This window comes from Mustela nigripes, chromosome 13 (assembly GCF_022355385.1).
Source record: "Mustela nigripes isolate SB6536 chromosome 13, MUSNIG.SB6536, whole genome shotgun sequence".
Lineage (NCBI taxonomy): Eukaryota > Metazoa > Chordata > Mammalia > Carnivora > Mustelidae > Mustela > Mustela nigripes.
Genome location: NC_081569.1, coordinates 62,327,802 through 62,351,524, shown reverse-complemented (window position 1 = coordinate 62,351,524; position 23,723 = coordinate 62,327,802). Strand labels below are relative to the sequence as shown.

The window sequence follows — 23,723 nt, the reverse complement described above, 5'->3', positions numbered from 1 at the left end:
CTAATAGTGAATTATCAGAAAGAAATTAAGAAAATCCCATTTACAAATACATCCAAAAAAGTAAAATACAGACATAAATTGGGGAGCCTAGGTGGCTCAGTTGTTAGGTGTCTGGCTTCAGCTCAAGTCATTTTCCCAGGATCCTGGGATTGAGCCCAATATCAGGTTCCCTGCTCAGTGGGAAGCCTGCTTCTCACTCTCCCACTCCCCCTGCTTATGTTCCCTCTCTCACTCTCTCTCTCTCTGTCAAATAAATAAATAAATAAACAGACAGACATAATTTTAACCAAAGAGGTGGAAGACCTATACACTGAAAACTGGAAGAAACTGATGAAAGAAGTGGAAAAAGATACAGATAAATGGAAAGATACTCTGTGTTCATGGATTGAAAGAATTATATTGTTAAAATGTCCATACCACCCAAACTATAGATTCAATGCAGTCCCTATCAAAATTCCAATGGTGTTTTTCACAGAACAAATTTAGAAATAATTTTAAAATCTGCATGAGACCAAATAGCCAAATAGCCAAAGCAATCTTAAGAAAGAACAAAGCTGGAGGTATCAGCTCTCTGATTTCAAACTACAAAGCTATGGTTATCAAAACAGTATGATACGGGGCGCCTAGATGGCTCAGTGGGTTAAGCCGCTGCTTTCAGCTCAGGTCATGATCTCAGGATCCTGGGATCAAGTTCCACATCAGGCTCTCTGCTCAGCAGGGAGCCTGCTTCCTCCTCTCTCTCTCTGCCTGCCTCTCTGCCTACTTGTGATCTCTCTCTGTCAAATAAATAAAATCTTTTAAGAAAAAAAGTATGATACGGACACAAAAACAGACACACAAATCAATGGAACAGAATTGAGAGCTGTGAACTAAACTCACATATATATGGACAATTAATGCATTACAAAGGAGCCAAGAATATACTATGGTGAAAGGACAGTCTCTTCAATATATGGCATTGGGAAAACTGGATCACTATCTTATACCATACACAAAAACTAACTCAAAATGGATTAAAGACTTGAATGTTATACCTAACCACAAAATTCCTAGAAGGAAACATAGGCAACTTGCCTTTGATCTTAGCGATAATTTTGTGGATCAGACTTAAAAGTCAGGAGAAACCAATGCAAAAATAAAGATTACTTCAAACTAAAATGCTTTTGCATATTGAAAGAAACATCTTCAAAATGAAAATGCAGAGGGCCCGCGCGGGCTCAGCCTTCAAGGGCCACTGGTGGGGACGGCTGCTCAGCGTGCTAAGAGGCCGTTGCTTTCTGTGGCGGCTTTCTCCCAGGCTCGGTCCGGTGTCGGCATGGCCCGAGGAAATCAGCGAGAACTTGCCCGCCAGAAAAACATGAAGAAATCCCAGGAAATTAGCAAGGGAAAAAGAAAAGAGGATAGCTTGACCACCTCTCAGAGAAAGCAGAGGGACTCTGAGATAATGCAACAAAAGCAGAAGGCAGCTAATGAGAAGAAGTCTATGCAGACAAGAGAAAAATGATGACTATTTGGAAAAACCTGGGTGCTGCTGCCGACTAGGTGTATCATAAGCTCGAAGGGTCAAAAATTTGTGGAGCTAACAGTTATATGTTATATCCTTATAAAACTATTTTAAACTTTACCTTTCAGCCTTTTAAAAATTAATAAATAAAAAAAAATGAAAATGCAACCTACTAAATGGGAGATTTCTGCAAATCATATATCAGACCAGGGATTAATTACAAAATATATAAAGAACTCAACAGCACAATAAAAAACAAAGAACCTGATTAAAAAATAGGCAGAGGATCTGAATAGACATTTAGGATATCCACAGATATGTGCCACCATCATCACCGTCAATTTTAGAACATTTTCATTACAATGGTCAATTCTTACTCTTCATTTTACTTGGCCTATTGACTGCAGGTGACATCGTTGTTCAATCCCTGTCTCTTTGAAATGTTGTTTTCAGCACTGCACACACTCTTGGTGTTCTTTCTTCCCCACTGGCCACCATCTTTCAATTGGCTTTGCTTTTCTTCCCCCTGACTTCCTTCTAGAGATTGGAGTACCCGAGGGTGTAACACTTTCCATTCCTCTTTATCTTCCTGGGTGATCTCATCTAGTCTCATAGCTTTAAAATACCATCTATATGTTTAGTACTATCAAGTCTACATCTCTAGCCCAGACATCTTTCACCATCTCTAAGTTTGTGTATACATTCCCATGTGGATTCTAACAGACAACTCAATATGTTCAGAACTAACCCTGTTCCACGTGCAGCCTTCCCTACCTCAGACAATGACAATTTCATCCCTCTAGTTGTTCTGGCCAAAAATAGTAGAGTCATCTTTGATGCCATTTCTCTCTCACGTACCACATTCAATCCATCAGCAAATTCTGTTGGCTCTACCCTCAAAATACTCAGAACCTTATCCCTTCTCCCACCTCATCTGTTACTGCCTGGTGCAAGCCGCCAGTATTTCTAGCTCAAATTATTGCAACAGCCTAACAGGCCATGCTGCTTTTTATCCTCGTCACTCTATAGTCTACACTTAACACAGCAACTACAGTGATCCTTTAAAAATGGAGGTAATTTCATATTACACCTCTGCTCAAAACCTTGCAGTGACTTTCCATTTCACTAAAAGTAAAAGCCAAAGTCCTTATAATGGCCCGCAAGGCCCTTCATCCCTTGATCTGTCCCCGCTCCATTACCTTCTTGACTTTGTCTGTTATAACTTTTCCCCTTTACTCACTTTGGTCCAGTTATGCAGGCCTCAACTTTTCCTTAAACACTCCAGGCACACTTCTGACTCAGAGTTTGCAGTGGTTAGTCCCTCTACCTAGAAAGCATTTCCTTTAGGGCATTGCTCAAATTTCATCTTCTCCATAAGGCTTTCTCTTATCACCTTACTTAATATACAGTCAACCCTCTCCATCCTCCATCCTCTTCCTCCACTTCCAAACCCTCTTACCTTGCTCCACTTTTTCTTTTAGCTATAGCACTTATCATCTTTTAACATACCCTATATTTCTTTCTTTTTTTAAGACTTTGTTTATTTCAGAAAGAGAGAGGACAATCCAGGGGGAGAAACAGAGGGAACAGGAGAAGACGACTCCTTGCTGAGCAAGGAGCCCAGCACAGGGTTTGATCCATGAACCCAGTGATCATGACTTGAGCTGAAGGCAGAGCCCAACCCACTGAGCTACCCAGGCGCCCCAACATACACTGTATTTCTTATGTTTATTTCTTAGGTTTGTTTATAGTGTCTCCTTCCCCTCTAGAATATAAGCTCTCCAGGGGGCACATGGGTGACTCAGTCAGTTAATCAACTGACTCTTGATCTCAGCTCAGGTCTCGATCTCAGGGTCATGAGTTTAAGCCCCTGATTGGGCTTCGCGCTAGGCATGGAGCTTACTTAAACAAACAAAAAACAAAAGAAAAAGAAAAGAATGTAATCTCTGCAAAACAAGAAATCTGTTCAGTGATGTATCCCAAGGATATGGTACAATGTCTGGTACAGAGTAAGTGCTCAATAAATATTTGTTGAATGAATGAATGAAAAGTATGAGTGATAATACCTACTCTAAAGTTATTTTAGGAATTAAATAACATGCAGATGTTCTGTCACACAATAGACATCCAACATATGTTAGATTCCTACCCCTTCCCCAAATATCTTTCCCATTTCCCTCCTCTTATAGCACTGCTCCTGCCTTCTTCTCTAAATTTAATTTTCACCATTCTAGGCTCTCCTTTGAATTTAAATCCAGAAAAATCCAACAGAAGTCCACAGATGTCATCTGAGAAGAAAAGGAACCCTGGGAGACCAGATTTACCTACTGTCACACTCTTTATCAAATTAACAAATGGTCACCCACAGAAGCAGAAAGCCTTAAGGAGATGGACAAGTAAATGTTTTTGTTGTTGGAATTGGAGATTTACTGCATTGCCTTTTCAAATTACCTTTATTGAGTCTAATTTACATACTTTAAAATATACACATTTTAGGTGTACTATCTGATGAGGTTTTTAAAAAATATTTTATTTTATTTATTTCTCAGAGAGAGAGAGAGAGAGAACACACAAGCAGGCAGAGGCAGAGAGAGAAGCAGGCTCCCCACTGAGCAAGGAGCCCAATGTGGGATTTAATCCTAGGACCCGGGGATCATGACGTGAGCCGGAGGCAGCTGCCCAACCGACTAAGCCACCCAGGCGTCCCTATCTGATGAGTTTTGACAAATGTATAGGTAATTTGATTTGGGGTGGAGGGCATTAAGGTCACCTGAAATTATGTAGGTCCGGGGATTTAGCAGAGGGATCGTGGCTAGGAAAGAGAACTTCAGGGCTTTTGGAAAACATGCCCAAACAGGGACAGGTGGAGGCACCAGGGCCGACCTGAAATTCCTGCGGTCTCAGTGCACCAGAATCTGAATTTCCAGAATGTCACACAACTTCGTGGCACTTTTCGGCCCTCCTCAGGGAGTGGGCCAGCTCCCTTTCACACCAGTCTCACCTGTATAAGCCAGGAGCAGTGACCTGGGACTGAGTCTTCCCTTCTCCCTGCAACTCTCCTACCACCACCCACACTCCCCATCCCTGCCTACCGGTGGGGATGGGAGGGGTCCGCTCCAGCCCGCCACAGCCAAACTTCACCGCTGCCTTGACACCCACTGGGCCTGATTTTCTCTCCAGACGCAGTTAGAAATCGACTTCGGGTCTGCAGCACTATTACAGGCGGGAAAAAGCGAAAGCTCTGCACCAGGTGTTGGCGTCAGAAATACCCCTTTGGGTCCGCCGCCCTCCGGTCCCTGGGGGAGTCTAGGTATCTGAGGCACGGTCTACTGAGTCAGCCCAGCAACCAGGTCCTCTCCCGCTCCTCTGCCTCTAAAACCCTCTAGAGGTTGCAGTTTCAGCTTCACTTAGAGACGGCAACTCTTGAGTTCAGGTTGGCTGGGGAAACTGAGGCAAAACTGGGAAGGGGTCTAAAGTTGACCACAGACAGCCCCCCCCCCCCCACCCCGAACTGCGATAGCCCCTTCCGAAAGCCCAAAGCGGTGCGCACGTATCCAGGAAACCCGTGGGGGTGGGTCCGTGCAAAAGTCTTGGGGAAAGCGAAGCACCACAGCTGCGGGGAAGCCACAGGGGTGGGGCCGGGGGTGGGTCCTGGTGGAGGGCGGGGCCGACCTGGGCTTCCAAGAGTGCCAGCGTAGCCCTGCACAGCACAGGTGGTGGTGGTGGCGGCCCTTGCCTGTGGTTCTTGTTCTGCGTGCGCTAGACATCGCAGCCATGGAGGGACCCGAGGAGCTTCTGAGTGGGAAGCTCCAGCTCTGCTTCACCCCCGCTGCCGGGACTAGCCTCCTGATGTTCAGGCTCAACGACGCGGTGCTGCGGGCACTGCAGGAGTGTCGGCGGCAACAGGTGCGGCGGACCCGGGGCCCCGTCTTCCCTAGCCTCTCCCCCTCAGGATCTCAGGCCTCTGCCGGTGACCCTGGCGAAGCGACCTGGGGTTGGGAAGAGGCATCCACAGGCTCCGACCTTCCCACCTCTCCAAGTGAATTGGGCGGGGCAGGTCCCCCCCACCCCACCCCGGGCACCCGACGCTGGATCCTGGGAATGCCACTTCACCGGCGTTCAGCTCGCATCTGCTCTCCCCGCAGGTTCGGCCAGTGATCGCTTTCCAAGGCAACCGAGGGGTAAGTACGGGCCTAGAGTGTTTGGAAAAAGGCGCGGTGCGGGGAGAACAGAAGTGGGCTCCGGAAAGGTGCAGTCAGGGTGGGGAGGCTGAGAGCAGTCACGGTCTGAGGAAGTTCCGAGAACTGAACACCCGAGTGGGGCAGAGGGGGCTGCTAGGGTTGTGGTCCCAGGAGACTGCGGTTAAGGACACTGTGTCGTCTCAGCCTCCTGGGGAACTCAAGCCCAGCTGCACCTGGTGTACTAACGAGCCCCGTGGGACCCATCTTCAATCTTAGGTTGGCTCAGGGAAGAATGGCGGTGGGAGGAAGGGGGAGGGGGCAACTTCATGGGGCTTATGGTTCTCCTTTTGCGCTCAGTATCTGAGGTTCCCAGGCCCTGGCTGGTCCTGCCTCTTCTCCTTCTTAGTGTCCCAGTGTGGCCAGGAGGGCCCTGGAGGTAGCTTGGACCTTGTGTGCCAACGCTTAGGCAGGTAAGGGGGAACAGGGAGCAAATAAAAAAGGTTTGTGGAAAGTTGGGGAGGCTGATTTCAGAGGTGATTAAAAGTTCTCCACCCTCCTGGGATTTTTCCACCACCCCTTTCCAGATCTGAGCCTAACCAGCTCCACTGCCTGGGCCCACTCAGGGATCGCCTCACTATTTGGGCAGCCATGGATTCCATCCCAGCCCCATCTATAGTTCAGAGACATAATCTGATGGACCGCATCAGAGATCCTGAGAGTTGGCAGAACACAGGAGACTATTCTGAAGAAGACACAGTTTCACAGCCACAGATGGCGCTAAAAGAGGTGAGGCCAGAAACTGTAGGTAGCTGGAATCAGGTGGGGCAAAGCCTAAAGCCCAGGGAGGCAAGTGCCCCTGCCACTTTCCCTGCCAGGTGCCAGATCCACTGGCAAGCAGCCAAGGACGGTCACTCCCAGGATCCTCAAAGGAACACATGACACAGTGGGAAGTGAGGTACTTGGGGCAGGGTGGGACTAAACTGGGAATCCCTCATACTATCTTCCTTTCTAATCTCCACCCTAAATGCTGTAATAAGAGATCTTGGTCTTCATCTCTCCCATTCCCTCTTTAAATATTCTAGAAACCAGACCTATCTTCCAAACAGAGAACCTGATCAGGCACTGACTTCTGCTAGCCAGAAACATTTGGACAAGGTAAGTTGTAATAGCGAGGGTTTTTCAGAAATCTTTGTCCAAACAGGCTAACATTTTAAAATTAGGAGCCTTCATTTTGATGCTCCTGGAGCTCATTCTATGACTAGTTTTCACGAGTCAGGCAGACTAGGCTTTCTGGGTTACTGTTTATGTGGTATTTTTCCCAACAGAAGCGTCCGGCATCTACAACCACTCTAGGACTAGAAGAAAAGAGACTCAGAACTCTGCCTTTAGCTCCAAGTCCCCTACAAGGGCTGCCCAGTCAGGACCTGCAAGAGGGAGAAGACTGGGAACAAGAGGATAAGGATGAAGACATGGGCCCCAGGTTGGAACACAGTCCCTCAGTTCAAGCTGGTGAGTTAATGAGAAAAGGGCTAACTGCCCTAGTGGAGGGGTGCTGGGTGACTCAGTCGGTTGGGCATCTGCCTTCTGCTCAGGTCATGATCTTGGTTGGAGTCTCCCGATTGGGCCCTGCTTTAAGCTCCCTGCTCTGGGCTCCCTGCTAAAATAAATTAAAAAAAAAAATAAACTCTCTAAAATAAATTAAAAAAAATAATAAACTGCCCTAGCAGAAAAAAGACCTATGTAGTTTGTGTCATCTTGCTTCCTTCCTAGATTCTGAATCCCCAAGCCCTGAAGAGGTACCAGATTATGTCCTGTGAGTCTCCTGCTACTTACAATTTTATCAAACCTTGTGCATGAGATATTAAGATAAACTTCCTGGGAGCTTGATGCTTTCAGGGCAATGAAGTTGAAGATGGCAACTCTCTGCTCCTGGCAGGCAATACAGGGCCATCTGCAGTGCAGAGCAGCAACATGCTTATGAGCAGGACTTTGAGACAGATTATACTGAATACCGCATCCTACATGCTCGTGTTGGGGCTGCAAGCCAAAGGTTCATAGAGCTGGGAGCGGAGATCAAGAGAGTTCAGCGAGGAACTCCAGAACACAAGGTAAGGACTGGACCCAAGATGGCCTTTCTAGCTTTATTGGCCATCAACTCCCTAACTGACCTTAAGACTGTACAGTGACCCAAATGACAAGCAAGTCAGTTTTAAGAGAAAAAATATTCTCTGTCATTTAGTAGGATGAGATGGGAAGTTACTTCTCTCCTTCAAGAAGACTGGAGGTTTTTTCTCAAGGCTAAAGTTGGCGCTAGCATTTTCTTTGTTTCAGGTACTGGAAGAAAAAATAGTCCAGGAATATAGAAAGTTCAGGAAGGTAAGACAAGGTCTGGGAACGGTAGCAAGGCAGAAATGGTAGATCCTGTTTTGTGTTTTTTTTTGTTTTGTTTTGTTTTTTTGACATGGATCCTTTTTCTCTGCAGCGGTACCCAGGTTATAGGGAAGAAAAGCGTCGCTGTGAGTACCTGCATCAGAAATTGTCCCACATTAAAGGTCTCATCCTGGAGTTTGAGGAAAAGAACAGGGAAAGCTGAAGCTGTCAGAAGGTTTTGTGCGATATGAAGAACAAAGCAGCTATGAACTACATAGAGTGCAAGTGTCTGTTCTTATTGCTGAGTCCATGGTGGCAAGCATGAGTTAAACTTCTAAATTCTTTAAGGTCTGACTTTCATTGTTGCCATATTTTACTTTTTAGGGTTTGGGCACAGTGCCAAGACTCCACAGCTGTGCCCAGGAGACTAGGAAGAGTAGTAGAGGCTTAGCTTCTTCATCTTTAGTTCAGCCAAGTCATTTTCAAATCCTGAGATTTCAGGATTTCACCATTTCCAGGACAAGATACCTTGAGAGCCTGGTTGCCTCCCTAAAGAAATAGTAATGAGAACTTTTGGTAACAGAGCTGAAGTAACTTGTAATACACCTAGATATAATGGGAAAGGGATTGGTTGTTCCCCCTGTTCTGGAAGTGAATTATTTTACAAACATGGCTGAAAAAATGAAAACTGCTTCTGTGTCTTCTGTGTCAGTTTATATGCCTTCCTTTAATTCAAAGCAATGTTTCTTACCCATGAATGTCTATATGAACCACTTCTTGGGTACTCTAAAAAATTAGATCTCCAGATCTCAGCCCAGGTCTTGTGAATTAAAACCTTCAAGGTTCTGGTTAGGCATCTTTACTTTTTCAAAGCACTAAGGATGATCCAGATATATATTTTGCTTTTGGGGCTCTATCAAATCCATCTTATAATTGACAGCTAGAGATTACAATAAGAATAAAGTTCTCTTTTTCAAATCATAGCAGTTAAGGATCACCTACAAATAGGGCTCCTGTCTGGAATTAACCAGTACTGAAAACTGCAGACAGGATTTGGATTTCCCCACAAAAAGAGGGAAATTCATTTGAACAAAAGATCACACCAGTCCTATCCTTTTTGTTCCTCATTGTTGCAGAAGAAAAGTGGATGCTTCATTCACAACCGGGAATGATACTGTCTTTCCCAGTTCCACTGGAGAGGGAAGTTAATGGGCCACACCCTGGGCTTTAGGGGAGAGAGCTGCACCCAGCTCTGTCAGCAATTCCTGAAACAGCTTGGATGGAACCCCGATCTGATGCCACACCCTTCCCGGGACATTTTTGGGCAGAGACTAGCCCTTGGGAAGTATAAATATGCTCAGCTACATGGCAAGGGTAAATAGTAACCCATCCCTAGGGTATGGGCAGGGCTGGAAATGGAGCCCAACAAGTAAGGTCCCTCACCTGCTCTCATCATCAGGCTAGAGGCCTGGGCCCTAACATGTAAGGATAGAAAGTGATGAAATTTGTAAAGGATTTACAGGTTATAACTGTGGACCCAGTTAGTTGGGTCTACAGCAGCATTGACCGATGGTAGCTATTAGCTGTGTGACTATTATAATCAATGAAAATTACTATGTGTTCTTAGCCATATTTCAAATGCCCAGTAGCTACATGTATTAGGCAATGAAGATTATAGAATTTTCCTAACATTGCAGAAAGTTCTACTGGACAGTGCTGATTTAGAAAACCTTGGTTTCCCCATCTCTTGGGAAAAAGACGGTTTAAAGGGGGCTCATTTATTGTCACTGCTCCAAATGTACAAAAAAAATTAGAAAATAACCCCCCAACTCAATCCCCCACCCCCATAACATTCCCCCCCAACACAAATAATTTTTCCCAAAACCACAAACATCAACTGGTCCTGGTATTTCCATAAACAGTGCAGCTAAGAAACAGTTTAGAGAAAATTTAACGGGATTCAGATTATATCCATTCTGTCCTCTCTGCCCTGAGAGTAATAATCCCATATGGGTCCCAGTCCTCCCCAACAGTCTTCCCATCTCTGGTGGAAGAGTCCTTTTACAAAGTGGCATTTTTGGCTGCTGCTTTAGAGATCCTCCTGTGCCTTCTTCTTCTTCTTAGTTTTTTCTTCTTGAATTACAGGGGGATTTGTTGCCTCTCGTTGTAGATAGCTAATAAAATCACTTAATTCACGGCCACCCTGAAAACAGAAAGATCACTCTGAAAATTTAACCTTTTAAAGAACTTTGGATTTTTTCCCCAATAGGAAGACTTTTGACTTTATAAAAGCACATTAGCAACCACATATATTGACCATGAAATTGAATGTTTCCAGTTAAATAAAACTCAACTGGATATGTATGTGTATGTGTGTATTTGTGGGGAGATAAGACAACCCACTTACTTCATATTTCTTTGGATTTAGCTTCTTGTTGGCTGGAGAGAAGTAGATGGTAGGAAAACTGGGTTTAAAAAAAAAAAAGTGTTAACTCATTCAGGTGCTTGAATAACTCCAACATATACTTCCCCAAAAACTGTTTCTAGGAATAACTTCTCATGATTTCTATTTCTGTTCTTTCTTTCTTTCTTTTTTGGGAAGATTTTATTTATCTGACACAGAGAGAGAGCAAAAGCAGGGGGAGCAGCAAGGATAGTCAGAGGGAGAAGCAGGATCCCCGTGAAGCAGGATGCAGGGCTGGATCCCTGAACCCTAGGATCATGACCTAAGCCGAAGGCAAATACTTAACTGACTGAGTCACCCAGGCGCCCCCCCCCCTTCTTTTTTTTTGGAGAGAGCATGTGTGCAAGCAGGGATGGAGAAGGAGAGAAGAATATTAAGCAGCTTCCATGTCCAGAGCAGAGCTGACCCAGGGCTTGATCTCACAACCCTGAGATCATGACCTGAACTGAAATAAAGAGGTGGCCACTTAAGCAAATGAGCCACCCAGGAACCTCTCATGATTTCTCTCTCTCCTTTTTAAAGATTTATTTATTTGAGAGCAGAGAGAGCATGACAGCATGACAGCATGAGGGAAGGGGCAGGGGAGCAAATGCTGAGCACAGAGCCCTGTGCAGGACTCAATCTCACAACCCTGAGATCATGACCTGAGCTGAAATCAAGAGTTGGATGCTCAACCAACTAAGCCACCCTGGTGCCCCAATTTCAATTTCTGACCAGATACTATTCTCCATCAGTGGCTAGGTTACATCCTATCAAAACTCAGTAATAGGAGAGCTCACAAAATCTGTGGCAGTCATGTGGGCCCATGCAGTACAACTCCCAAGCCAAGAAGGCATCAGCAGTTCTGTGCTCAACTGCAATGAAGAATCCACTCCATAAACTATGCCTAATAAATAGTTTATAAGCTTATTTTTTCCCTGTCAATTGCCTAGACAATTTTATTAGCATTTAATCTACTTACCCTCTGACTTCATATGGAGAAGGCACATCATTGGCTGTGGCATCCATCTTGGCTATGATAATATTTGGGTCTTTTCTGAGCTGTTAATAAAAAGGTTAGATCTTTAAACTTTCATTTTTTGGTGACTGAGGGACCCTTAGCCAAATCAGAGCTTAAAATAACCTCATTTTTAAACACCCGAAGAAGTTCTGCTCAGGTAGGAATAATGAGGCTTGTACACTATATCTAGCTTTCTACAGTGTCCTTTCTCTCTCTCGGTTTCTCCAAATTAAGACTCTATTTACATCTACCTTCAATATTACCTGGCCTAAATAAGAAAGTACAAGGGCTAAGTCAAGAGAAACATAATGGATTCAAATAAATCACCAAAATTCAGAAGCCTGAATACCTTTAACTATAATCTAGTTTTGAGTGTTTGGAGTGGAAGATCCGAACAAGTGTCTGAAGCACTGTACAGGCTAGAGACACTAGGGGGCAGTCAGGAGAAAGTAAATAGCAGACAGTTGAAAAGAAATCTAACAGTACTTAGGTAATGAGTTCATTAGGATAACCAATTTGGCCAAAGCTGAATACGTGTGTCAACTTCCTAACTCAAATTTTATCTTCAGAATATGGTTCAGACTTACCTTCTCTCCCAGTTCTTTATACTTAGGCTCCAGATTCTTACAGTGACCACACCAAGGAGCATAAAATTCAATCAGTACATCTTTATTTTCATCATTCACTATTTCATCAAAATTCTCCGCTACCACTACCTGGAATACACCAAAGATTCTCTAGTTGGTAAGGCAAGGTGAAGAATAAAATTCACATGCTATATTTGTTTCTGGACCCAAACCCTCTCAAACTTGATGTACTGTCACTGAATATATGTCATTGAAACCCAAATCATGTTTACAGATTACATTAAGGATGTTCTGGTCATTTTCTAACTCATTCCCGTGTTTGTCACCTGTCAAACTTTGTTCAGGAAGCCACAGGAAGTAAGCACTACCCACCCTTCCCTAATCTCAAAGCAACAATTCTGAAACTATTCCTTGAGGTTAGCTGGCTCTATCCCGAAGAGTAACTTAGTTCTAATATAAATACCTTCCAAAATTCTAAGATTTTATACTTTTGCTCCTTCTGAACATTGTGAACTCTGCCAATGCTTATTTTATGATACAGGGAGGGGAGGACAAACAAAATCAAAAACATGATGACCAACAAGGTCTCACTTAAACCCAGCATTTTTTGGAAGAGGGGAAATGAGGAGAGTCTATTCTATCTCAATAAAACTAAGCATACAGGGGGAAGTGAGGACAGGCTGCTGCTTAGAGCCTTGATGAGGCTATGAACACCTCACCTTTACTGGCCCATCATTGCTCTCTGGGATGGGCTCAGACTTCAGGTATCTCTTCAAGTTGCCATCAAAGTAATCCTGCAGGAATCTTTCAAGAGCCTTGCCATCACGCCTGCAATTAGAAAGACAAGGGTCGGCCTTCTTAATCTTCTACTGAGAGGATGAAAAGTAATTTCTTAGAATTGTTTCTACATATTCTAGCTTCAATTTCAATGTTAGAAACTGGAAGCTAAAAACAGGAGCTTATTTCTCAATATGCAGATCTACTGACTGAACAAAAACCACCTCCTTATATTTCTAGTGTGTACTTTGTGGATTAGGAAGGTCAGAGAAGGAAACACTGGTCTTCTGGAAATTTACTTCTGCAAAAGAACCAGGTCTTTGTTGCTCTAGAGAATACCGTGCATTTATAATATTCTGTTTTACTGATTTGTTCACAAGGAAGATTTTCTCTGGTTTTGGTCTCCCAATGTCTCAGAAGGTGAAAAGTCATACTTTTCTAGGGTTTTTAAGACCTTTCCATTCCGAGTTTACTTTAGGCCAGGGTAGTATTCCAAGAAGAAAAGACATTCTACAGGGATGGAAGGGGGCTGCACTGGTCTGAAATTACATCAGTCTCAGACTGTCCAATGCTCTCTAACTACTATTTCTAACGGCAGGGTAGAAATGACCTAAGTATCCCAAGCTGCTGTCCTTTTGTTAGTTTTCAGAATTTATTGAGGATTGTTATCCTTAAATACCTATAATTAACTGAGAAAAATGACAATCGTAGGTCTTAGCTAGAAGACCTATCCTCACATTCTAATATTCTTTATAAATCCTTAGTAGTATAAAAGGTTTTAAGTGTCTTTGCAGAATCAAATCCCAAACCCACATTAACTTATAACTCACGAGAACTCCTCTTGCATGACAAACTTCTCTCCTTTTGCAGTTCTGATAGCAACAACAGGAATCTCTCCAGCAGTGCTTTCCAAGCCAAAATCAGAAAGTTCGTGGCTAAAGGTTTTGCGGCTAGCTACAGCAAAGCTGAGTTTGTTTCCAGCATCTAGAAATTTCTTTGCTACCATCATCACTCTGTGGGAAACAAGATATTTATACCAAGATTTATACCCCAGTGGTAAAGCACTTCTAAAATCAAGAAGCAAGATACTAGAAAGCAAAGACTAAATTTTACAGTCCATGCTGCCCTCTGGAATCAGTCTGAACTATATTCTTGGGCACCGACACAGAATTGTGGTCCACTCCAATGTCTTATAGAACGTCACTGCCAAACTGGTGGTACCAATCAAATAGTCCATTCCCACTGAAGCTTGCTAATTTATATAACTAAAATATTATAGGCATAATGACTGATCAGAAAAGAAAATTTAGAAGGATGCAATGCACTAAAAGTTTCAATGGGCAAATAGGCACAATATTTTAAATATTATTATTTAATATTAATAAACTAATATGTTATTAAGTTAAATAGTTTAATTAGCATTAAAATATTAGACATTATAGTAATTGATATTTGATATTATCAATTGATGAAAGTTAGTAATATTTTAAATCACTTAATATTTGAATATTTAATATCTAGAGTCTAGATCACATTTCCATCTTTCACTGGGAAGTTAGGAACCAGCTATGTCACAAAGCAAAGGAACACCTATCCTATGGAGATATGTCCAAGAGATTTTGCAAATAGTTTGTTACTTGTCCTTACAGCTTCAATTTTGTTTCTTTTTAAAAAAGATTTTATTTATTTATTTGACAGACAGATCAAAAGTAGGCAGACAGGCAGGCGTGGAGAGAGGGGGAGTGGCAGAGGAGGCTCGAGGCTGAGCAGAGAGCCTGATGCAGGGCTCAATCCCATGACCCTGAGATCATGACTTGAGCCAAAGGCAGAGGCTTTAACCCACTGAACCACCCAGGTGCCCCTTCAAATGATTTTTGGGAGTCAACTGTTCCCATTCCTATTGGCCCTCACATCATACACTGTAACAGGATAATTAGAAGAAACTGTTTACACACTGGGTAAACCTATTTACTAAGGAGAAAAATGATCCTTATTACCTGTTCCTCCAGTAGTTGGAGCCTTTAGCATTCTTTTCATAGTCCACATCATAGTAAGCCACAAGTAAGTCCTTGCCCTGTATCAAATCTTTATTGTCTTCTGTCATGTGAGGGCAGATCCCAAAACTGAAATAAATAATCCATTATCAAATCTGGTAGGTTTCACTATGTTATGGAACTATCACATAGTAACTGACAGCACTTAACAAAGTAAAGAAACTTTCAACATAAAGGATAAGTACTGAGCAATATACCTTCTAGGGAGTCCTAGAGTCCTAGGGTCCACACATTACTGCTTTAATATAAACTTCAACTATTATTGTTCAATCCTTTGAATAAGGCTATTTAATCCAAAACATAGGTCTGCTTAATAACTGAGGTAAGAAAACTATAATGAAGCCAAGAAATCCCAAACAAGATATAAAAAGGTACTCACATGTTTTCTTGGATAAATTTTTTAATCTTGCCACTAGTCATTTTCTGTTCTATATATGCCACAGTCTTGTCTTCAAACTTGTTGGTTAAATGTGAAGGACGAAACAAAGTGATACCCCTAAAAAAAAAAGTTACTAGTAGGTAGGTAGCAGCAGAATGATCTTCCATCTTTTATTTAAATCTCAGACTACTCTTGCTGCCACTTTTACTGTCATGATTTAAGCATACAAGGACTCTTTTCTGGGAACACAGACTTGGCAACACAACGTCATCAAAGCCAAGGTGCTACATCACCTTAATCTCAGGTGCAATAATTGGATATGAAGGTTTAATAAACCTTACACTGGAAAGTTAGGAGACCTTGATTCTTTTTTTAAAGATTTATTTATTTATTTATTTGACAGAATGAGAGAGAGGGAGAGCATGAGAGGAGAGAGGGTCAGGGGGAGAAGCAGATACCCTGCTGAGCAGGGATCCTGATGCAGGACTAGATCCCGGGACTCCAGGATCATAACCTGAGCTGAAGGCAGTCGCTTAACCAACTGAGCCACCCAGGCACCCAGGAGACCTTGCTTCTAATTGTAACACCATTAATTTTAAAGACCTTGTGCTAGGTATCAATTGAATCCTCCCAGGCTTTAGCTTTTTCTTCAGTACAAAAGGGGATTTAAGGAGGTTAGAGTAGATGATTACTTTCCAAACTTTTTTTTTTTTTAAAGATTTTATTTATTTATTTGATAGACATCGCAAGTGGGCAGAGAGGCAGGCAGAGACAGAGGAGGAAGCAGGCTCACCGGTGAGCAGAGAGCACAATGCGGAGCTTGATCCCAGGACCCTGGGGATCATAACCTGAGCCGAAGGCAGAGGCTTTAACCCACTGAGCCACCTAGGTGCCCCTACTTTCCAAACTTTTAAAAATAATAACAGAACCCAACTTACCCCCAAAACCCAGGATGTACAATAAAGTAGAGCTTACTCTTATTGGAAGGTACCTTGCCTGGCATGCCCCTTGAAAATCCAACTCTCCCACATAGTAGAAGAATTACTTCAGCAGAGAAAATATCTTAAAAGATTTCTTCCAGCTATAAAATTCCATAGGGAGGTATATAATTATAGATAATGTTTAGCTTGAGTTCATTAGAAATTCCTTTGTTCTACACTTCTCTTATCCCAACAAACCGACTTTACCTATTTTTCTCTTGCTGGTACTATTTTGCCCCTCTACCTAAGCCAAGCTCTCCTCACTCCACTGAATACTTAAAGCAAATTCGTTAATTTCTAGACTTGTTCAGCTAAAACTGAACCCCAATTTGGTTCTGACTCACGGGTTTATATCAAGTGCCAGTTTTCTCAGAAAATACCACTATTCTAACTACTAGCATCTCACCTCTAGGTTTTCCTTCATTCATTCCTCCTCCCCACACTGAACACACAGCCACATACAATTTATTTATTTATTTAGAGGCAGAGCACCAGCAGGAGGGGCAGAGGGAGAAGAAGACAGAGAATCTTAACCAGGTTCCATGGAACCAGACGGAGGGCTTGATCTCATGACCCTGAGGATCATGACCTGAGTTGAAATCAAGAGTCAGACAATCAATTGAGCTACCCAGGTACCCCCCACCCACACAATTTTATCACCCGGTTCTTCTCTAAGCTTCAGCCCTTTAAGTCCTTATATCACTCTCTCACTCATCCATTATTAACCACTAAATTTATGTCAATTAAAACACAGGCACTTTAGGGATATCTGGGTGGCTTACATGTCTGACTCAATTTTGCCTCAGGTAATGATCTCAGGGTCGTAAAATCAAGCCCCACATTCAGCTCTGCACTCACCAGGGAGTCTGCTGAAAATTCTTTCTCTCCCTTTCCTCTCTCCCCCACCCCCTCCTAAAAAAATTGGAAAAAAAAAACAAACCCCAAAACCACAGGCACTTTAAAAGAACACAGGGAAACTACATAGCAAAGGGAACCTAATACAAACACACTGGGCAAGCAAAAATGTGACCAGGACTAATACTGCAGGGTTTTTTTTTTTAGTGTAGTTACCAACTTCAGAGCAGTTATTCTCAAAAAATAGAAATCCAGCAGTTTCATATAACCTTTAATGATGTTATACATGATGACTTTAAGACACCCTTCATGTAAGGTCTTCTCAATAAGACTTCTTCTTCTTCTTTTTTTTTTTTTTTTTAAGATTTTATTTATTTACTTGAGAGAGAGACAGTGAGAGAGAGCATGAATGAGGAGAAGGTCAGAGAGAGAAGCAGACTCCCCATGGAGCTGGGAGTCCGATGCGGGACTCGATCCCGGGACTCCAGGATCATGACCTGAGCCGAAGGCAGTCGTCCAACCAACTGAGCCACCCAGGCGTCCCTCAATAAAACTTCTAATCAGAAGCTGATAGGCCGGGCGCCTGGGTGGCTCAGTGGGTTAAGCCGCTGCCTTCGGCTCAGGTCATGATCTCAGGGTCCTGGGATCGAGTCCCGCATCGGGCTCTCTGCTCAGCAGGGAGCCTGCTTCCCTCTCTCTCTCTCTGCCTGCCTCTCCATCTACTTGTGATTTCTCTCTGTCAAATATAAATAAATAAAATCTTTAAAAAAAAAAAAAAAAGAAGCTGATAGGCCACTTTAAAGGCAGCCACAATGAACAACATATCTAAGGTAACAGACCGATAGGCAATGTGCTTAATGAGCCACAGGTGGCTCCACATCCGTTTACAGACCTGGTGTGTCTTAAAAGACAGACCTACAACTTTGCATCTGGGACTTTCTAGTTTCAAATCCTCGTTCTGCCACTTACCAGCTGTGAAGATAGGCAAATTACTTAACCTCTTTGAGTGCTTTCTCCTCTATAAAATAGTAACAGATCTGTGTCACTAGTTAAGAGAATCAAATGAGTCAATAGTAAATGGCACATATAAACCAGTAACACTAGCCCTTGGCACACTTTTCTTCTTTATATGCTTACCCTGAGTAATCTCATCTAGTCTCATGGTTTCAACAATTCTTTAAATGTTTATCTCTAGTTTAGAACTTTCCCTGAACTCTAACCTCATTTGTCCAGTTGCCTATTGGGTCTTCACCATCGGGACATCTCACAAACTTTCATTCATTAGGCCAAAATGAACTCATCATCAATCCCTTCGAATTTGTTTCTTTTCATCTTCCTCCCAGCTTAATGATGACTGTTGTTAGCCCAGTCACCCAAGTTACAGAAACCTAGATTCATTCTAGAGCTTCCTCTTTTTACACATGGCTAGAGACCAAATTCTATTCTTTACATTTTTTTATACTCTCTCCTTCTTCATGTCCCTAATGCTGCCTTCATTTAGTTTCTGGTTTGGACTCTTACTGCCTTGTCATTCCTCCCCTTTCAAACTATCATCACATGGGTACCAAGAACTTTTCTTCTGAAACACAAAAATCACATTACTCTCCCACTCAAACAATGACTCTCAAATGACTAAAAGAGAAAATCAAAATTCTTTTGTATGCACTTAAAAGCTTCTGTAATTTGGTCTCTGCTTACCTTTCCCTATCACCACATTTATAAACAATACTCAGTAGTACTACAGATCTCAACATTCCTAAGCCATTGCATATCTTCAGGCCTTCACTTCTGCTGCTCTACCTGGAATAATGTTTTCTTTTCTTTTCTTTTCTTTTAAGATTTTATTTATTAGACAGAGAGACACACAGTGAGAGAAGGAACACAAGCAGGCGGATTAGGAGAGGGAGAAGCAGGCTTCCTGCTGAGCAAGGAGCCTGATGCGGAGCTCGATCCCAGGACTCTGGGATTGTGACCTGAGCCGAAGGCAGACACTTAACAACTGAGCCACCCAGACCTCCCTTCTTCTTCTTTTTTTTTTTTTTAAAGGATTTTATTTATTTGTCAGAGAGAGTGAGTGAGCTCAAGCAGGGAGAGTGGCAGGCAGAGGAGAAGCAGGCTCCCTGCTGAGCAAGGAGCCCAATACAAGACTCGATTCCAGGACCCCAGGATCATGACCTGAGCTCAAGACAGACATGTAACCAACTGAGTCACCGAGGCATTCCAGGAATAATGGTTTTGAGGATTGAACTCATGACCCTGATACCAAGATCTGAGCTGAGATGCCAGATGCTTAACCCACTGAGCCACCCAGGTGCCCTTATCTTGAATAATTCTTTTTTAATTTTTAATTTATTTTTAGGATTTTATTTATTGATTTGACAGAGATAGATCACAAGTAGGCAAAGAGGCAGGCAGAGAGAGAGAGGGGAAAGCAGGCTCCCCATTGAGCAGAGAGAGCCCGATGTAAGGCTCAATCCCAGGACCCTGGGATCATGACCTGAGCTGAAGGCAGAGGCTTTAACCCACTGAGCCACCCAGGCGCCCCTGGAATAATTTTTTTTTTTTTAAAGAGATTTACTTATTTATTTATTTGTCAGAAAGAGAGAGAGAGATCACAAATAGGCAGGCAGAGAGAGAGGGGGAAGCAGATTCCTGCTGAGCAGAGAGCCCAATGTGGGACTCGATCCCAGGACCCTGAGATCATGACCTGAGCTGAAGGCAGAGGCTTAACCCACTGAGCCACCCAGGCACCCCTGGAATAATTTTTACCTCAACTGCCATAACCTGCCTGGAAAAACTTATCTTTCAAGACATACCTCAAGAATCACCTCCTCTATGAAGTTTCTTCTGATACCACTCCCCACCCCAAAGGAAAAAAAAAAATCACTCCCTGTTCTTCCAGCACACCCTGCATACATTTCTATTATAACACCTATAATGCTCACTTAACACTTACATTTTTAAATATATTCACTGTCTCCCCCTACTAGATGTATCTCAAAGGCAGCAACAGTTCCTAGCACTTATAATAAATCTTTTGAAGAAACAGGCATAAAAATCACCAGTTCATACAATTAGTACTTGGTCCAGAAATTTACAAGGGAGTCACTTACTCTCCATCATCATCGTATTTGTTCACCAGAGATTCCACATTGGTGTGTGCAAATCGGTAGTTATCCCTCAAGTTGCTGGCTGCTTTTAGAAATTCAGAGTGAGCTTCACTGAATAAATCGTTGAAAAAACCTTTAAAAAAAAAGTCAAACACAAGGAAGAAACATAAAGTGCTGAAACATGATCAAACTTCAAAATTCTTCTATTTTTTGTGCTTACTTCAGCAGCACATATACTAAATTTTTTTTTTTTTAAGATTTTTAAAAATCTATTTGTCAGAGAAAGAACACAAACAGGGGGAGTGGCAGGCAGAGGGAAAAGCAGACTCCCCACCAAGCAAGGAGCCAGATGTAGGACTCAATCCCAGGATCCTGGGGTCATGACCAGAGCCGAAGGCAGATGTTTAACCAACTGAGCCACCTGGGCATCCCATAAAATTCTTCTATTTTCAAAGCCTTCACTCTATTCACAGGTAAGCAAAGTGAGACCAGCAACAGGACTGGGTCTGCTTTGCTGTGACTACCTAGAATATCCGACAAAATACTTTGGATGAGAATTTTCCCTCTACCCTTAAAAAATAAAATTTGTCCCAGGGAGCCAAGGGAGAGGATTTGTTAGAGTTTACAGCTTTTCCAGTTTTTCACAATTAAAAAGATTTGGGCAAACTGCTTAACTTCTTAAGAGTTTCAGGGACTATTTTAGGTGTCAGAAAGATCAAATAAGACAGTATGTTAAAATAAATCATCAATTACTTCACTGTATTTTTTGACTTGTCAGAACTTCGAGTCTAGAAAAGTGACTGAAACCTAAGTGTTTATTAAATGTCTGAAAATATACACAATATATATTGAAAATATACAGAATCAGTAAAATCCAGACGATGAGACGTAGCTTTTAGTCAAATTTACATTACAAACCATCTTCTACTGCTAGAAAGTCAGTTTTATTATAATTATGAGATTAAGAGAAGCAAAAACACAGATTTTAAGTTTAAATTTAGTTTTTAAGTCAAATAGACATTTAAAAAAAAAAGATTTTATTTATTTGACAGAGATCACAAGTAGGCAGAGAAGCAGGCAGAAAGAGAGGAGGAAGTAGGCTCCCCACTGAGCAGAAAACCCGATATTGGTGCTCGATCCCAGGACCATGGGATCATGACCTGACAGAGGCCACCCAGGCGCCCCTATACATTACATTTAAAACAAAAGAAAGAACACTCAAGATGTTGAATGTATTTAAGTGCAAGTTATTTTAAGGATAAAATGAGATACCGTAACACCCAAGAAAGCAAAGTACACAAATCCTACCAATTCGATCTCAAGACCCAAATCCCCTACTACTGTGAAAACAGCAGACACAGAGGTTTATTTATTATTTACTAGTATCCTCCTATCCTAAAACCTTACTTTCAATCTTAAATCTCTGAGTTTGAGATGTGACAGAAAAAGCTGAAGATCTTTCTATTTTGGGTCTTTAACTAGAATCACATCTTTATTTGTAAGAACACAAAGCCACTCCAATAAAACCAATTTTTTTCCCATTATAGTAATGATGACCTAAATCTGAGTTGTCTTTTCAACTGCCCCCAAGGTTTCCTAAACTGGTTTAACTTTGTTATTTACTCAGATACAGAAGGTTTCTGAAACCAAATTGATGACTGTTGTATAATCAAATATTTGCTACTTACCCACCACAGAAGCATCTTTCTCACTAATGAACTTCTCAAATTCTTCCTCAGTCCTGAGAGGAACTGAAGCTGGTCCCGCCTGCTTCTTCAGGTGGCTGACAATTCCATCTTAAAAGATAAGATGAAAGATCATAGCAACAAAAATTTCTAAATTTTGAGAAGGCAATCATTCACATAATTCAAAACGCAAAGATTTGAAAGGGAGGCATCTGGCTAGCTCAGTCAGTGGAGCATGTGACTCTTGATCTCAGGGTTCTAAGTTGGAGCCCCATGTTGGGTGTGGAGAGTATTTAAAAATATAATCTTTAAAACAGACACACCATGCATAAACAAGCAATTACATTTTTATTTTCTTTCTCTTCTCTCCAAATGGCAGCATACACCTATGCTATTCTGTATTTTTTGTCATTTAATATAGTTTGGAGATAATTTACGCCAGTGTACATGAAGAGCTACACCCCAGCATTTTTTACACCTGCATAGTGTTTCACTGTATGGATGTACCATAATTTATTCAACCAGACACATATGATGGACATTTGTTTCTAATTTCTTGCTGTTATAGTTCTGCAATAAACAACCTTGTACTAATGTCATTTTGCACATGATTGAGTAGATCTGTAGGGTAAATTCCTAGAAGTAGATTCACTGGCTTGAAGAATACATGCATTTATAATCGTCAAACTACCTCTCCAAAGAGAATACTTATTTATACCCCTACCAAGGATCTATTAAAGTGTTTATAACAGTACAAATTAATAATTCCTCTTTTCATGTTATTCTCTCTGCCTAGAACACTCTTTCCCCAGATATCCTCCTGGCTCCCTTCCTCACCTCCTTTAGTTTTTTCAGTTTTGTTTTGTTTTTTAATTTTAAACATTTCTATTATTTGAGAGAGAAGAGAGAGAATGCACACAAGTGGGAGGAGGGGCAGAGAGAGAGGGAGAAGTAGACTCCTGGCTGAGCAGGGAGCCCTCCTTAAGTCTTTACTCAAATGCCATCTTCTCAACGAAAGTTCTCCCTACCATCGTACTGTAAACTAAAACTTACTCACCTCCAATGCTCCTGAATTCCCTTCCCCGGCTTTACTTTTCTCTATAGCACTTTAATTCTCTGTCCTCATTATTTTCATCTATCTATTCCCACGACAAAGTAAAATCAAAAGGCTTAAGGATTTTTGTCTCTTTTGCTCAGTGATATATACCTAGCTCTAGAATAATACTTATTAGTACGTTAAGTTTGAGAAACATCCACTTTACCAATAAATTAAGCAAACAAATCCTGTATTCTCAAGTAGCACAGAGTCACTTGTAGCCTTACATTTTAAAGGTAGAAATTGCACAGAGTTGGCTAGCTAGTACAACGGTTTAACTATATATAGGTCAAATTATGCCATGTATAGGATCCACCTACATCACATTTTCCTACTGAGGTGAAATGGGCTAGATAAGTAAAACAATTTAGAAAACACAAAAAATCATCTTACCCCTTAAGCCTAGTTGACAGACCATTAAGCTACTTCTGGGGTCCACTAAAACTATTTATAGGCTCAAAATGCCCACACGCCAGACAAAGGCAATGCTCCTACTCCATAATATTCTACCTCTTGCACCCCCTTTCTCATCTAAGTATTCTACTGATTTGTTACTGGCTGAAACAGAATACTATTTAACTCTTTCAACATGATTAGCCTATTCTGCATTTTTTCTCATGTTTCTTCCTTCTCTCTCCAGTCATGGACTTTTTTCCCTTTCAAATCTTTTTTTTTTTTTTT

General features: G+C 41.9%; 3 protein-coding genes across 4 annotated transcripts in view; 2 read left to right on the top strand and 1 right to left on the bottom strand.

The window, feature by feature from the left end:
* The first annotated feature begins 1,192 nt into the window (after positions 1 to 1,192).
* Positions 1,193 to 1,652, top strand: LOC131999698 (small EDRK-rich factor 1). The gene has a single exon (XM_059372704.1). It carries the CDS (start codon positions 1,316 to 1,318, stop codon positions 1,502 to 1,504), a length of 189 nt encoding a protein of 62 aa, XP_059228687.1. The 5' UTR covers positions 1,193 to 1,315; the 3' UTR covers positions 1,505 to 1,652.
* Positions 1,653 to 4,062: 2,410 nt separating this feature from the next.
* ELL3 (elongation factor for RNA polymerase II 3) lies at positions 4,063 to 8,746 on the top strand. 2 transcript variants are annotated; one of them, XM_059372699.1, is made up of 12 exons: positions 4,063 to 4,239; positions 5,218 to 5,410; positions 5,650 to 5,685; positions 6,043 to 6,155; positions 6,270 to 6,471; positions 6,561 to 6,640; positions 6,768 to 6,840; positions 7,011 to 7,194; positions 7,456 to 7,498; positions 7,622 to 7,793; positions 8,017 to 8,061; positions 8,168 to 8,746. In XM_059372699.1, exons 1-12 carry the CDS (start codon positions 4,232 to 4,234, stop codon positions 8,276 to 8,278), a joined length of 1,260 nt encoding a protein of 419 aa, XP_059228682.1. In that variant the 5' UTR covers positions 4,063 to 4,231; the 3' UTR covers positions 8,279 to 8,746. The 2 variants fall into 2 exon arrangements, with proteins under 2 accessions (XP_059228682.1, XP_059228683.1); XM_059372700.1 differs by lacking the exon at positions 4,063 to 4,239 and having other exon boundaries at positions 5,186 to 5,410.
* Positions 8,747 to 9,988: 1,242 nt separating this feature from the next.
* The window catches only part of PDIA3 (protein disulfide isomerase family A member 3), a 25,218-nt gene continuing 11,483 nt past the window's right edge, over positions 9,989 to 23,723 (bottom strand). The window contains exons 4-13 of the mRNA XM_059372698.1: positions 21,950 to 22,057; positions 20,265 to 20,394; positions 15,317 to 15,433; positions 14,881 to 15,006; positions 13,714 to 13,896; positions 12,826 to 12,934; positions 12,107 to 12,235; positions 11,481 to 11,560; positions 10,463 to 10,520; positions 9,989 to 10,258 (exon numbers count right to left, since the gene is read on the bottom strand). Coding sequence (XP_059228681.1) covers positions 10,145 to 10,258; positions 10,463 to 10,520; positions 11,481 to 11,560; positions 12,107 to 12,235; positions 12,826 to 12,934; positions 13,714 to 13,896; positions 14,881 to 15,006; positions 15,317 to 15,433; positions 20,265 to 20,394; positions 21,950 to 22,057 — 1,154 coding nt within the window. The 3' untranslated portion in view covers positions 9,989 to 10,144. The remainder of the gene's footprint in view (positions 10,259 to 10,462; positions 10,521 to 11,480; positions 11,561 to 12,106; positions 12,236 to 12,825; positions 12,935 to 13,713; positions 13,897 to 14,880; positions 15,007 to 15,316; positions 15,434 to 20,264; positions 20,395 to 21,949; positions 22,058 to 23,723) is intronic.